Genomic DNA, 14,053 nt, shown 5'->3' with positions numbered 1-14,053 from the left:
CAGCCTCCAGCTTGGTTAAGTCCATGGCGGAAAGGCCCTGATAGCCTTCCAGTGCCCCCCCCCCCCCACCAATTCATGGTGCTGCGGCTATGAACTGACCTTTGCTGCCAACCCACATTACTTGTCTGAGATATTTTCCCACAATGCATTTGTATAGCAGGTGTCACAACGTTGGGACTTTGCAAAGAGCGTTACAGTCAGCGCAGTCACGGCTGTAACATTGGAAAGACGGCAGCCAGATTGGCACCTGTTAATCCTTGCTATGTGCAATCATTATGGAGCACATTCTACAACCTTCAGGGCCTGATGTGGGACTCGAACCTGTAGCTTCTGGCCCAGAGGCAGGGACATAACCCACTGTGCCACAGGACCTCCCCAGCAACCTGCCACAATGAGCAGGTGATCAGTTTTAGTGATGTTGTTTGAGGGATAAATATTAACTAGGAGGCCAGGGAGCACGGTGACCACGGGATTGGTTACATCCACCTGACAGAGAACAGGGCTTCAGTTTAATATCGGAGCTGAACGATGGTACCTCTGACAGTGCAGCATCCCCACAGTACTTACCTGGATAGTCACATGAGCAGCCTGGGAATGGAGGGATACAAACGATTGGTCTAGTTGGACCAAGGAGCGGCACAGGCTTGGAGGGCCGAAGGGCCTGTTTCCTGTGCTGTACTGTTCTTTGTACTGCTGCAGGAGTGACAGCCCAGATTTCAGTCAGTCTCAAATCTCCGAAATGGGACTTGAACCCACAACCCTCGAACTGAAGAGACAAGAGTGCAGCACACTGCCCTGTGGTCCACTCCTGTCATACACTGCTGACATGCCGCCTTAGACAACGGGTGAGACAGCACGGTGTGATCCACAAGGCTCTTGCACACAAGCAAATCGAGACTCACCCTGGAGTTGCTGCTGATGCGGCTGATCAAGGTGTCGAGGATGGTAATGTTTTCGTGCCGATGCAGGACAATGAAACAGAGGAAGGTCTTGAGAAGGGGAACCTCGGTGATGCTGCGCAGGAAGAGGTCCAGGTAGGCGGTGCTGGCTATCATTTCCTCGATGGAAGTCTGGCAGAGATCAGAGTGAGAACACAGTCAGCCCAGCAGAAACCTACTGCAGTTAAATACTGACCCTACGCAGGAGAACTACACCGACAGATTCCAGGATACAGAATGTGGCAGACTCAGTGGCCTGGCTGTGGGAAGGTGTCCAAATCTACCTGGTGATTCAGATGCAACAGCCTCACAAAACTGCTCCATTGGCTTGTCAGAAATAAAGACTTGTGTTCCACAGCACCTCTCACCCTTAGGATGACCCAGAGAGTTTGACAGCCAATGAACTATTTGAGGTGTGCTGACAGTTGCAAAGTAGGAAATATAGAAGGTGGAGTTTATTTGTGCTGTGACAGCAGGGGGAGCACTTTCTGCACATGCTCAGTCACAGTCTCAGAGTCAGCTTCAGAATGCCAGCTGGCTGCACTAAAATAAACAAGTTGGCTTGACAAAAACTAACAATTAAAGCTCAATTTAGCTATCTTAGCGCATATGCAGTTCTTAAGCAATTGCAAATTCTTAACTTTAGTCTACGTTTCAATTAGCAGCTGTTCCTTTCAGGCCATTCTTTAAATCATAGAATCCAACAATGCAGAAGGAGGCCATTCGGCCCATCGAGTCTGCACCGACCACAATCCCACCCAGGCCCTATTCCCGTAACGCCAATATTTAGCCTGCTAATCCCCTGATACTAGGGTCAATTTAGCACGGCCAATCAACCTAACCCACACATCTTTGAAGTGTAGGAGAAAACCCATGCAGACATGGGGAGAATGTGCAGACTCCACACAGACAGTGACCCAAGCCAGGAATTGAACCTCGGTCCCTGGCGCTGCGAGGCAGCAGTGCTAACCACTGTGCCACTCCTAAATGATTATGGTATATTTATTTTTTAAGAATCATGGTTTTCACTAAATGAGATCTTTAACTTCCAATGTGGAGAACTGGTTGTAATATTTAATTTGAGGTACATTTTGCTAAAAAATTGTTTAAAAAAAAAGTATCTTGACTAAAATATTTAAAATAATTCATTTCACAATGTGCAACTCAAAATGATGACTTATGATTAAAATTTAAAGTTTATTAGTCACAAGTAGGCTTACATTAACACCGCAATGAAGTTACTGTGAAAATCCACTAGTCGCCACACTCCGGCGCCTGTTCGGGTACACTGAGGGAGAATTTAGCATAGCCAATCCGCCTAACCAGCACGTCATTTGGACAATGGGAGGAAACCCACGCAGACACGGGGAGAATATGCAGACTCTGCACAGACAGTGACCCAAACCAGGAATTGAACCCGGGTCCTGTGAGGCTCACGGTGGCACAGTGGTTCGCACCGCTAAGAGTCGTATTATCGACCAAGTGAATAACCCAAGCTTTGTAGAAACTGTAACACACTGGATCTGGCTTACGGAGGTCATACTCACAATGTCTCATTGAGGTGACAATCCTCAATTGGATGGGCTGAATGGCCTCATTCTGCTCCTATATCTGATGCCCTCATGGTCGATCAGAGACTGGGATGTGGGGTGGAAAGTTGCCAGTTAAATATGTTTTTCAGCACGTGTCAGTGGAATTGTGGCTGAAAATGTCCCAGCGAATTCCCAAGATAATGCCACTTGGTGTTACTGGGAACACTCAGGCATGGAAGGACTGGATTTTAATGCTGGAATTCCCATGGGAAATGCTCACACTTGCAGCTTGCTACACATCAGTATTTCTATCAAAAACAGTTGCAGGAATGTCGGCAGCATTAGTGTGTACTGAGTGACAATGTGCAACTATTCCCGATACCTTCCTGATCAGCGAAAGGAGTTGGGATGTCCATTTTTGCACAGCAAGATCCCACAAACAAAATTGTGATAATGACTGGATAATCGGTTTTTAGCTGTGTTGGCTCAGGGATAAATACTGGACCTGGGACACTGAGGGGAACGGCTCTGTGCTGCTTCCCATGGGATACTTCACATCTACATCCACTTCACATCCAGGGGGCAACAGACCCTCAGTCTGACATAGCATTTGGAAGATAGCACTCCAGACAGTGCAGCACTCCCTCAGTACTGACCCTCTGACAGTGCAGCACTCCCTCAGCACTGACCCGCTGACAGTGCAGCACTCACTCAGTACTGACCCTCTGACAGTGCGACACTCCCTCAGTACTGACCCTCTGACAGTGCGGCACTCCCTCAGCACTGACCCTCTGACAGTGCGGCACTCCCTCAGTACTGACCCTCTGACAGTGCGACACTCCATAGAACCATAGAAAAATACAGCTCAGAAACAGGCCTTTTGGCCCTTCTTGGCTGTGCCGAACCATTTTATGCCTAGTCCCACTGACCTGCACTTGGACCATATCCCTCCACACCCCTCTCATCCATGAACCCGTCCAAGTTTTTCTTAAATGTTAAAAGCATTTACCACTTTATCCAGCAGCTCATTCCACACTCCCACCACTCTCTGCGTGAAGAAGCCCCCCCTAATATTCCCTTTAAACTTTTCTCCTTTCACCCTTAACCCATGCCCTCTGGTTTTTTTCTCCCCTGGCCTCAGTGGAAAAAGCCTGCTTGCATTCACTCTATCTATACCCATCAAAATCTTATACACCTCTATCAAATCTCCCCTCATTCTTCTACGCTCCAGGGAATAAAGTCCCAACCTATTCAATCTCTCTCTGTAACTCAGCTTTTCAAGTCCCGGCAACATCCTTGAGAACCTTCTCTGCACTCTTTCAACCTTATTTACATCCTTCCTGTAACTAGGTGACCAAAACTGTACACAATACTCTAAATGCGGCCTCACCAATGCCTTATATAACCTTACCATAACACTCCAACTTTTATACTCGATACTCCGATTTATAAAGGCCAATGTACCAAAGGCACTCTTTACGACCCTATCCACCTGTGACGTCACTTTTAGGGAATTCTGTACCTGTATTCCCAGATCCCTCTGTTCAACTGCACTCTTCAGAGTCCTACCATTTACCCTGTACGTTCTACTTTGGTTTGTCCTTCCAAAGTGCAATGTCTGGTTTGGACCAGGGAGCGGCGCGGGCTAATTGTTCCTTGTTTCTCGTTTCAAGGCTTCATTCTATGATCATCTTGCTGGTGCCAGTACAGAGCGAGACTGCGGATAGTTGGGAACCTGTCTCGGGGGCAGGGCAGGGCCGGTGTTCGTGGAAGTGGAAATGACTAGGGTTGGGAAGCATTTTCCGATCAGGGCCAGTGTGATCTCCTGGACTCGTTTCGATCGCCTCAGGGGGTCGGAGAGGAATTTCCCAGATTTTTTTTTCCCCATATTGGCCCTGGGGTTTTCACTCTGGGTTTTCGCCTCTCCCTGGAGATCACATGGTCTGGAATGGGGGGGTGGGGGTGAGTTAATAGGTTGTGATGAACAAAGCATCGTAGCTGTGAGGGACAGCTCGGTGGATAGGATATTGGTATGTAGATAGGCTGGAAAATTGGGAGGGGATCCTGGATTCAGGATTCAATCCTGGACCGGGGAGCGGCGTGGGCTTGGAGGGCCGAAGGGCCTGTTCCTGTGCTGTATTGTTCTTTGTTCTTTGTTGTCTGCGCTTGTCTGCGTTAAATTCCATTTGCCATTTTTCAGCCCATTTTTCTAGTTGGTCCAAATCCCTCTGCAAGCTTTGAAACCCTTCCTCACTGTCCACTACACCTCCAATCTTTGTATCATCAGCAAATTTGCTGTTCCAATTTACTACATTATCATCCAGATCATTGATATAGATAACAAACAACAATGGACCCAACACCGATCCCTGCGGAACACCACTAGTCACAGGCCTCCACTCAGAGAAGCAATCCTCCACAACCACTCTCTGGCTTCTTCCATTGATGTGGAGATGCCGGCGTTGGAATGGGATAAACACAGTAAGAAGTTTAACAACACCAGGTTAAAGTCCAACAGGTTTATTTGGTAGCAAAAGCCACACAAGCTTTCGGAGCTCCAAGCCCCTTCTTCAGGTGAGTGGGAATTCCCACTGTTGGACTTTAACCTGGTGTTGTTAAACTTCTTACTGTGTTCTTCCATTGAGCCAGTGTCTAATCCAATTTACTACCTCCCCATGTATACCCAGCGACTGAACCTTCCTAACTAACCTCCCATGAGGGACCTTGTCAAAGGCCTTGCTGAAATCCAGGTAGACAACATCTACCGCCTTCCCTTCATCCACTTTCCTGGTAACCTCCTCGAAAAACTCTAATAGATTGGTCAAACGTGACCTACCACGCACAAAGCCATGTTGACTCTCCCTAATAAGTCCCTGTTTATCCAAATATTTGTAGATCCTATCCCTTATCACACCTTCCAATAACTTGCCCACCACCGACGTCAAACTTACTGGCCTATAATTTCCCGGATTTCTTTTGGAAACTTTTTTAAACAACGGAACAACATGAGCCACCCTCCAATCATCCAGCACCTCCCCCGTGAATACTGACATTTTAAATATGTCTGCCAGGGCCCCTGCAAGTTCAATACCCTGTCCGGTCCTGGGGATTTATCCACTCTGATTTGCCTCAAGACAGCAAGCACCTCCTCCCCTTTAATCTGTAAAGGTTCCATGACATCCCTACTGTTTGCCCAATTTCCGTAGACTCCATGCCCGTTTCCTCAGTAAATACGGATGCAAAAAAAACATTTAGTATCTCCCCCATCTCTTTTGGTTCCATACACAGTCGACCACTCTGGTCTTCAAGAGGACCAATTTTATCCCTCACTATCCTTTTGCTCCTAACATACCTATAGAAGCTCTTTGGATTTTCCTTCACTCTGTCTGCCAAAGCAACCTCATGTCTTCTTTTAGCCCTCCTGATTTCCCTCTTAAGTAGCTTCTTGCGCTTTTTATACTCCTCGAGCATCTGATGTGTTCCTTGCTGCCTGTACATTTCCTACAAATCTCTCTTCCTCAGTGTTACAATCTCCCTCGAGAACCAAGGTTCTTTATTCCTATTTACTTTGCCTTTAATCCTGACAGGAACATACAAACTCTGCACTCTCAAAATTTCTCTTTTGAAGGCCTCCCACTTTCCATTTACATCCTTACCAGAGAACAGCCTGTGCCAATCCACACTTCCCAGATCCCTTCTCATTTCATCAAATTTGGCCTTTTTCCAGTTCAGAACTTCAACCCGAGGATCAGATCTATCCTTATCCATGATCAGGTTGAAACTAATGGCATTATGATCACTGGATCCAAAGTGTTCCCTCACACTCACATCCATCACCTGCCCTAACTCATTTCCCAATAGGAGATCCAATATCGCATCCTCTCTAGTTGACACCTCTATATACTGATGTAGAAAATTCTCCTGAACACATTTTACAAACTCTACCCCGTCTAAACCTTTAACAGTATGCGAGTCCCAATCTATATGTGGAACATTAAAATCCCCTACTATCACAACTTTGTGTTTCTTGCAGTTGTCAGCTACCTCTCTGCAGATTTGCTCCTCCAATTCTCGCTGACTATTGGGTGGTCTATAATACAACCCCATTAATGTGGTCATACCTTTCCTGTTTCTCAGCTCCACCCATAGGGCCTCTGTAGATAAGCTCCCTAATCTATCTTGCCTGAGTACCGCTGTAACATTTTCCCTGACCAACAATGCCACCCCCTCACCTTTTATCCCTCTGCCTCTATCCCGCCTGAAATCCCTCCCTCAGTAATGACCCTCTATCAGTGCGGCATTCCCTCACTACTGACCCTCTGCAGCACTCCCTCAGCACTGAACCTCAGAGGGTCAATACTCGGGATCACTGCTTGGATGATTGCAGCAGTTGATGATGCTAAATGGACATTTCTTCAGTTGCTGTACCCAAACTGATTTTCCAATGTTTGAAGCCTTTATAATGAGTCCGGAGGCTGTGGGTGGTGACAGTTTCAGAGAAAGTGGTGGGGCTGTGAGAGATCACGTGAGGTGATGGAGAATGTTGAATTCAGTGACAGAGAGACAGGCCGGATTGGCAAGGACAGCAGAGGACACGGAGCAGGCACAGGCCTCAGGCTTACCTTGTGGAGAGCAGGCCCCATTACCGGCACCAAGAATCCATTATGAACGTAATCCACTAACTGCTGCTGGATGAGAGAGTGCGCGACCTGATCAAAGCAGAAACAAAATAAACCAGACAGAAATGACAGTGTCGAGAGACAACCATTACACTCATCCCATTGGCATTCTGAATCACACCCAGCCTCTGAGAACCTCACCCAACATCATTCAGCTCTGACCTACAGTCACACAGACTCAAACATCTCCTCGGGTTTCTCTCTCCACAGACGCTGCTGCACTTGCTGAGCCTTTCCAGCTGTGTCTGATTTTAACACAGAGCCAACAGTGTGTTTTTGAATAGAAAATGCTGGAAACACTCAGCAGGTCAGGCAAGCTCACTTCTAAACAAAAACTTAGCAAGGAAAATTGACCCATTTAATCCACACCTTTATAGAAACTACAATACTCACCATCGGAGCCCCTAACTGTCCCTTCGATGATTGAAGAGTTTGTATCCGTTACTCTTTATGTAAACCCAGGGGAGGCGCAGTGGCGCAGTGCTATTGTGACTAGACTCGTAATCCAGAGACCCAGGGTGATACCTGGATTCAAATCCCACCGCAGCAGATGGAACTGTTTTATACTGCAGCTCTGATTACGGTGCCACCTGCTGATACTACAGAAGATTAATCATTCCTAATTATTGGAGTGTTTGTTTTAATCTGGGCCAATGCATTACTGTTGTTCTTTGAGTTATTCCCTCGGGTTTCAGAGTAGAGTTTGATTAGGTTGATTGACAAGAACATTATGTGTGTGGGTAGAGGAGGGTAGGGGTAGGCTTGCAGGGAGAGAAAAGCAGACAGTTGCTGTTTGAATTTGGAAAAGAGCAACGCCTCGGTCCCTCTCTTTCTGGAAATTGAAGTCTGGGGACCTGATATAAAATCGGTATCTCTCTCCAGAGGTCTGCAACAGGCAAGAGGTGTTTTCACCCTCTCTCTCTCTCTCTCTCTGGAGTTCTGCTATGTGAAGACAGGTTTTCCTCTGGAGGCTGCTGTCTGAAAGTCAGAAGACGGGTGTCTCTCTGTATCTCTCACCAGACGGGTTAAAAGGCAGGAGGACTGGGAATTCACAAAAGCCTGTGTCTTGCTAACTGATTCTGAAGAGAAGTTTACGTCTATGGGATATTGCTTAAATTGGAACTATAGAGATAGCCAGCTGTTAAGAATTATACTTTGTCATAGAATCCCTACAGTGCAGAAGGTGGCCATTCGGCCCATCGAGTCTGCACCGACCACAATCCCATCCAGGCCCTATTCCCGTAAACCCACATATTTACCCTGCTAATCCCAACACGAGGGTCAATTTAGCATGGCCAATCAACCTAACCCGCACATCTTTGGACTGTGGGAGGAAACCGGAGCACCCGGAGGAAACCCATTCAGAGGTGGGAAGAATGTGTGCAAACTCCAGACAGTGACCCGAGGCTGGAATTGAACCCAGGTCCCTGGCACTGTGACGCAGCAATGCTAACCACTGTGCCACCATGCTGCCCAGGCTGTCATGTTGAAGTATTTCAATTGGTGTAGGTTATGCTAATTCTTTGTTATATTTTAACTACATTGTTAAATAAAGTTTGTTTTGATAAAAGCTTCCTAGGGGATCAATAGAATCACACCTGGAGTGAGACACCTTATGCTCAGCCTAATGCCAAAATCAAAAAAAGCTGGGGTCCAGGCTAACTTCATGCTAGGGTGGCTGTTGATTGGGAGAGGCTGTTCAAGGGTAAATCCACATCTGGCATGTCGGAGTCTTTTAAGGAGCAGTTGAAAGGACTGCAGGACAGGCATGTGCCTGTAAAGAGGAAGAATAGGAAAGGTAGGATTCGAGAGCCGTGGATAACCAGTGAAATTGTGGGTCTAATCAAAAAGAAAAAAGAGGCATACATGAGGTCCAGGCAGCTAAAAACAGATGGAGCACTGGAGGAATACAGAGAAAGTAGAAAAGAACTCAAACAGGGAGTTAGAAGGGCAAAAAGGGGTCACGAAATGTCCGTGGCAGACAGGATTAAGGAGAATCCTAAGGCATTTTATACATACTTTAGGAACAAGAGGGTTGTTAGGGAAAGAATCAGACCTCTCAGGGACAAAGGAGGGGAATTATGCTGAGAACCAAAGGAAGTAGGTGAGATCCAAAACAAATACTTTGCATCAGTATTCACAAAGGAGAGGGACATGTTGACTGGTCGTGTCTCAGAGAGATGTGTTGACCCGTTAGAAAAAATCTCAATTACAAGGGAGGAACCTAAGTGTTAGGTTTTTTAGGAAACATTAAGACAGACAAATCCCCAGGGCCGGATGGCATCTATCCTAGACTCCTCAGGGAGGCGAGAGATGCAATTGCTGGGCCTCTAACAGAAATCTTTGTCTCTTCACTGGACACAGGTGAGGTCCCAGAGGATTGGAGAATAGCAAATGTGGTCCCGTTATTTAAGAAGGGTAGCAAGGATAACCCGGGTAATTATAGGTCGGTGAGCTTGACGTCCATGGTAGGGAAATTGTTGGAGAAGATTCTTAGAAATAGGATATATGCGCATTTAGAACTGAATAATCTCATTAGCGATAGACAGCATGGTTTTGTACGAGGGAGATCATGCCTCACAAATTTGGTTGAGTTTTTTGAGGAGGTGACAAAAATGATTGACGAGGGAAGGGCCGTGGATGTCGTTTATATGAATTTTAGTAAAGCGTTTGACCAGGTCCCTCATGGCAGGCTGGTGCAAAAGGTTAAATCTCACGGGATTAAAGGTGAGCTAGCTAGATGGGTGGAGAACTGGCTTAGCCATAGAAGACAGAGGGTAGCAGTGGAGGGGTCTTTTTCCGGTTGGAGGTCTGTGACTAGTGGTGTTCCGCAGGGCTCTGTACTGGGACCTCTGCTGTTTGTGATATATATAAATGATTTGGAGGAATATGTAGCTGGTGTGATCAGTAAGTTTGCGGACGACACGAAGATTGCTGGAGTTGCGGAGAGTGATGAACATTGTCAGAGAATACAGCAGGATATAGATAGGCTGGAACATTGGGCGAAGAAATGGCAGATGGAATTTAATCCAGATAAATGCAAAGTGATGCATTTCGGTAGATCTAATGTAAGGGGGAGCTATACAATAAATGGCAGAACCATCAGGAGTATAGACACACAGAGGGACCTGGGTGCACAAGTCCACAGATCCTTAAAGGTGGCAGCACAGGTGGAGAGGGTGGAGAAGAAGGCATATGGCATGCTTGCCTTTATTGGACGGGGCATAGAATATAAAAGTTTGCATATGATGTTGCGGCTGTATAGAACGTTGGTTAGGCCACATTTGGAAGACTGCGTCCAGTTCTGGTCGCCACACTACCAGAAGGACGTAGAGACTTTGGAGAGAGTACAGAGAAGGTTTACCAGGATGTTGCCTGGTATGGAGGGTCTTAGCTATGAGGAGAGATTGGGTAAACTGGGGATGTTCTCCCTGGAAAGACGGAAGATGAGGGGCGACCTAATAGAGGTGTATAAAATTATGAAGGGCATAGATAGGGTGAACAGTGGGAAGCTTTTTCCCAGGTCGGAGGGGACGAACACAAGGGGTCACAGGTTCAAGGTGAGGGGGGCAAGGTTCAACACAGATGTCAGGGGGACGTATTTTACACAGAGGGTGGTGGGGGCCTGGTATGCACTCCCAAGCAAGGTGATTGAGGCGGACACGCTGGGATCATTTAAGACTTATCTAGATAGCCACATTAACAGATTGGGAATAGAGGGATACAAACGAATGGTCTAGTTGGGCACATGAGCGGCGCAGGCTTGGAGGGCTGAAGGGCCTGTCCCTGTGCTGTATTAGAACATGGAACAGTACAGCACAGTACAGGCCCTTCGGCCCTCGATGTTGTGCCGAGCTTTATCTGAAACCAAGATCAAGCTATCCCACTCCCTATCATCCTGGTGTGCTCCATGTGCCTATCCAATAACCGCTTAAATGTTTCTAAAGTGTCTGACTCCACTATCACTGCAGGCAGTCCATTCCACACCCCAACCACTCTCTGCGTAAAGAACCTACCTCTGATATCCTTCCTATATCTCCCACCACGAACCCTATAGTTATGCCCCCTTGTAATAGCTCCATCCACCCGAGGAAATAGTCTTTGAACGTTCACTATATCTATTCCCTTCATCATTTTATAAACCTCTATTAAGTCTCCCCTCAACCTCCTCCGCTCCAGAGAGAACAGCCCTAGCTCCCTCAACCTTTCCTCTTTGTTCATAATATACCACAACAAAAACAGAAAACGCTGGAAAATCTCAGCAGGTCTGACAGGATCTGTGGAGAAAGAATAGAGCCAATGTTTCTAGTCTGGATGACCTTTTGCCTGAGCTCTGACAAAGCATTATCCAGACTCGAAACGTTGGCTCTATTCTCTCTGCACAGGTGCTGTCAGACCTGGTGAGTTTCTCCAGCATTTTCTGTTTTTGTTCCAGATTCCAGCATCTGTGGTATTTTGCCTTCCATATAATATACCTTACAGTCTCGGGTCTCTCACAATGTAAATAAATCACATAGTGGCTGGGCATGTTAAGAGAACAATTAATAAAGCACATACTCCCCTAGGTTTTATTAATAAGGACAGTGAGTACAAGAGTAAGGAGGTCATGTTGAACTTTTGTAAGACACTATTTAGGCCCCATGTGGCCCCAGTTCTGGGCTCCATACCTGAGGAAGGATGTGAAGACATTGGGGAGAGTACAGAGGAGATTCACAGGAATGATTCCAGGGATAAAGGAGTGTCGCTATGAGGGTAGATTGGAGAGGGTGGGACGGTTTTCCTTGTAGAAAAGATAGCTGAGAGGAGACTGATAGAGAAATGAAAGATGCTGAGGGGTATGGACAGGGTGAAGAGTGAGAAACTGTTCCCACTCAGGAGAGCATCAGGAACCAGAGGCACAGATTCACAATGATTGGACAGAGGGAGTAGGAATGATGTGAGGAAAAGATTTTTTCACCCAGAGGGTGTTTGGAGTCTGGAGTGAGCTTCCTGAGAGGGTGGAGGCGGCAGGTTCAATCGAGGTATTCAAACAGAAATTGGATTGTTCTCCGAAAAGAGAGAATGTGCAGGGTTACGGGGATAAGGCGGGGAGTGGGACTGGGTAGAATGCTGCTTCAGACAGCCAGTGCAGAATCGATGGGCTGAATGGCCTCCTTCTGCACTGCAAGGACTCTGTTAACCTCTTGATTAGAGTGTAAGCGAGCTGTATGGTACACTCCTTTTCTTGCTGATGTTGTTAACAGCCTGGCTTTGGAATGGGAGTGTGGACGGTCTGTACCTGAATTACAGCATTACAGAATTCCAGAGAGTTCATGAACATGGTGAGCGAGGTGACCCCCATCCAGTCCTCACGCCGCAGCGCATGCCAATCATCTCCACGCACTTCGATCTTTCGAGGTAAAGAGGAATAAAGTGCACTGAGACCCGTGGCCAGCACCTGTAGGGGCCAAGGTGACAGGTTAGTGGAACAGCCCCGAACAACAAACAAGACACAGATAAGGACCATAAACTTCTCATTCACCCACAGTGAGAGGGCACAGGATGTGTTACAAACTGCAGGATAGGTGGAGAAAGTAGACATTAGGAGGATGTAGTAGGTTATTTGGTCAAGTCCAGCTAACTTGAGATCCATATCTCTCAGCAAACCCAACAACAATCTATCAATCTGCACCTTCAAAGACCAAATATCACTGAGCATTCATCCTCTCTTGGGGAGGAGGGGGTTCCATGGGTAACGCCCTCCCCAAGGTGGCAGGGGAGAGCGCGGGGGGGCTGAATTTAATCCTGTCCCTGCTCACATTAAGACCCATGAGTGACTCTCCCGTTTCACCATCAACTGATGCCCTTAATGGGCCAATTAATGTCCGCCCACTGCTTCATCAAGACCCACCACCATCAGAAAGGGGATACCTGCTAAAACCCACACACTGCCATTGCTGCCGTCGCCTCCCCAGCATAACCCCCAACCTGCATAGCAACCCATAACCTCATCCTGCCTAGCAACCCCCAACCCATAACCCCCATCCTGCCTAGCAATCCCCAACCCATAACCCCCATACTGCCATCACTCACCTGTGGCCAGGGCCTTGCTCCCGGAAAGCTCCACCAATGCTCAAGAGGTCAGCTCTCGCCAGCTCTCCACTAAACACTGTCCTCGGTTTACACTCTGCTTTGCATGATATGCTTCCTGGAACCAGCCCCGCCCCACAGCCGAGTTCTAATTTTAAGGTTTTGTTTCCTCTTTCCTCCTTTAAGACTCATTAATTTCTTCCATTGGCCCTAATATCTCCTCTGTCGCTCAGGGTTGAATCTTGGTTTCTAACACTCCTGTAAAGCAGCTTGGACATTTCACTGTGGGTAAGTGTTACTGCCATCATCCACCCCATCAGAGGAAACAGGTTCTCCATCAAATCCTATCAAACCCCTTGATCAGATCAACTTCAAACTCAAGCCTAGGCCAATCGGGCTAAGTGTGCTCTCGTCCCTTCCTGATTCTGTTTCCTCCTCCAGCCTCACAATGCTCTGAGATATCTGCTCTCCTCGAACTCTGGCCTCTTGGTCATTCCCAATTTTAATTGGAGGCCGTGCCGAGAGTCTAAGTTCAGGAATTCTCTCCCTAAACCTCTCCACTTCCTCCCTCTCTAAAATGTCACTCTATGAACAAGCCAGTGGTCATCTGTTCCATTATCTCACTTTGTCGGTATCAGACTTGGTTTCAAAGTGCTCCTGTGAGACACCCTGGAATGTTTTACTATGGTAAGGTGGCTATGTAAATGGTGCTTGTTGTTGTATACTAGTTTAGAGTTTTGTGTATCTGGACACAAATCCCTCTGTTCCTTCATAATGACAGGTTTGGGGACTGGGCTTTACAATCCATTCCTGAGGATTGAGGGTCTGCTCCATA

General features: G+C 47.1%; 2 protein-coding genes across 6 annotated transcripts in view; one reads left to right on the top strand and one right to left on the bottom strand.

Annotated features, from left to right (window-relative positions):
• Positions 1 to 14,053, top strand: part of LOC144499965 (interleukin-1 receptor type 2-like) — a 1,647,203-nt gene that overhangs the window by 315,860 nt on the left and 1,317,290 nt on the right. The window lies entirely within an intron of this gene.
• Positions 1 to 14,053, bottom strand: part of fhip1b (FHF complex subunit HOOK interacting protein 1B) — a 114,968-nt gene that overhangs the window by 27,346 nt on the left and 73,569 nt on the right. For all 5 annotated transcript variants that reach the window (XM_078222681.1, XM_078222683.1, XM_078222678.1 and 2 more), the window contains exons 4-6: positions 12,428 to 12,586; positions 7,093 to 7,179; positions 903 to 1,070 (exon numbers count right to left, since the gene is read on the bottom strand). In XM_078222681.1, the coding sequence (XP_078078807.1) occupies positions 903 to 1,070; positions 7,093 to 7,179; positions 12,428 to 12,586 (414 nt within the window). The remainder of the gene's footprint in view (positions 1 to 902; positions 1,071 to 7,092; positions 7,180 to 12,427; positions 12,587 to 14,053) is intronic.

Source organism: Mustelus asterias, chromosome 10 (genome assembly GCF_964213995.1).
Source record: "Mustelus asterias chromosome 10, sMusAst1.hap1.1, whole genome shotgun sequence".
NCBI lineage: Eukaryota > Metazoa > Chordata > Chondrichthyes > Carcharhiniformes > Triakidae > Mustelus > Mustelus asterias.
Note: the sequence above shows the minus strand (reverse complement) of the source record. Positions and strands in the feature narration are given on the sequence as shown.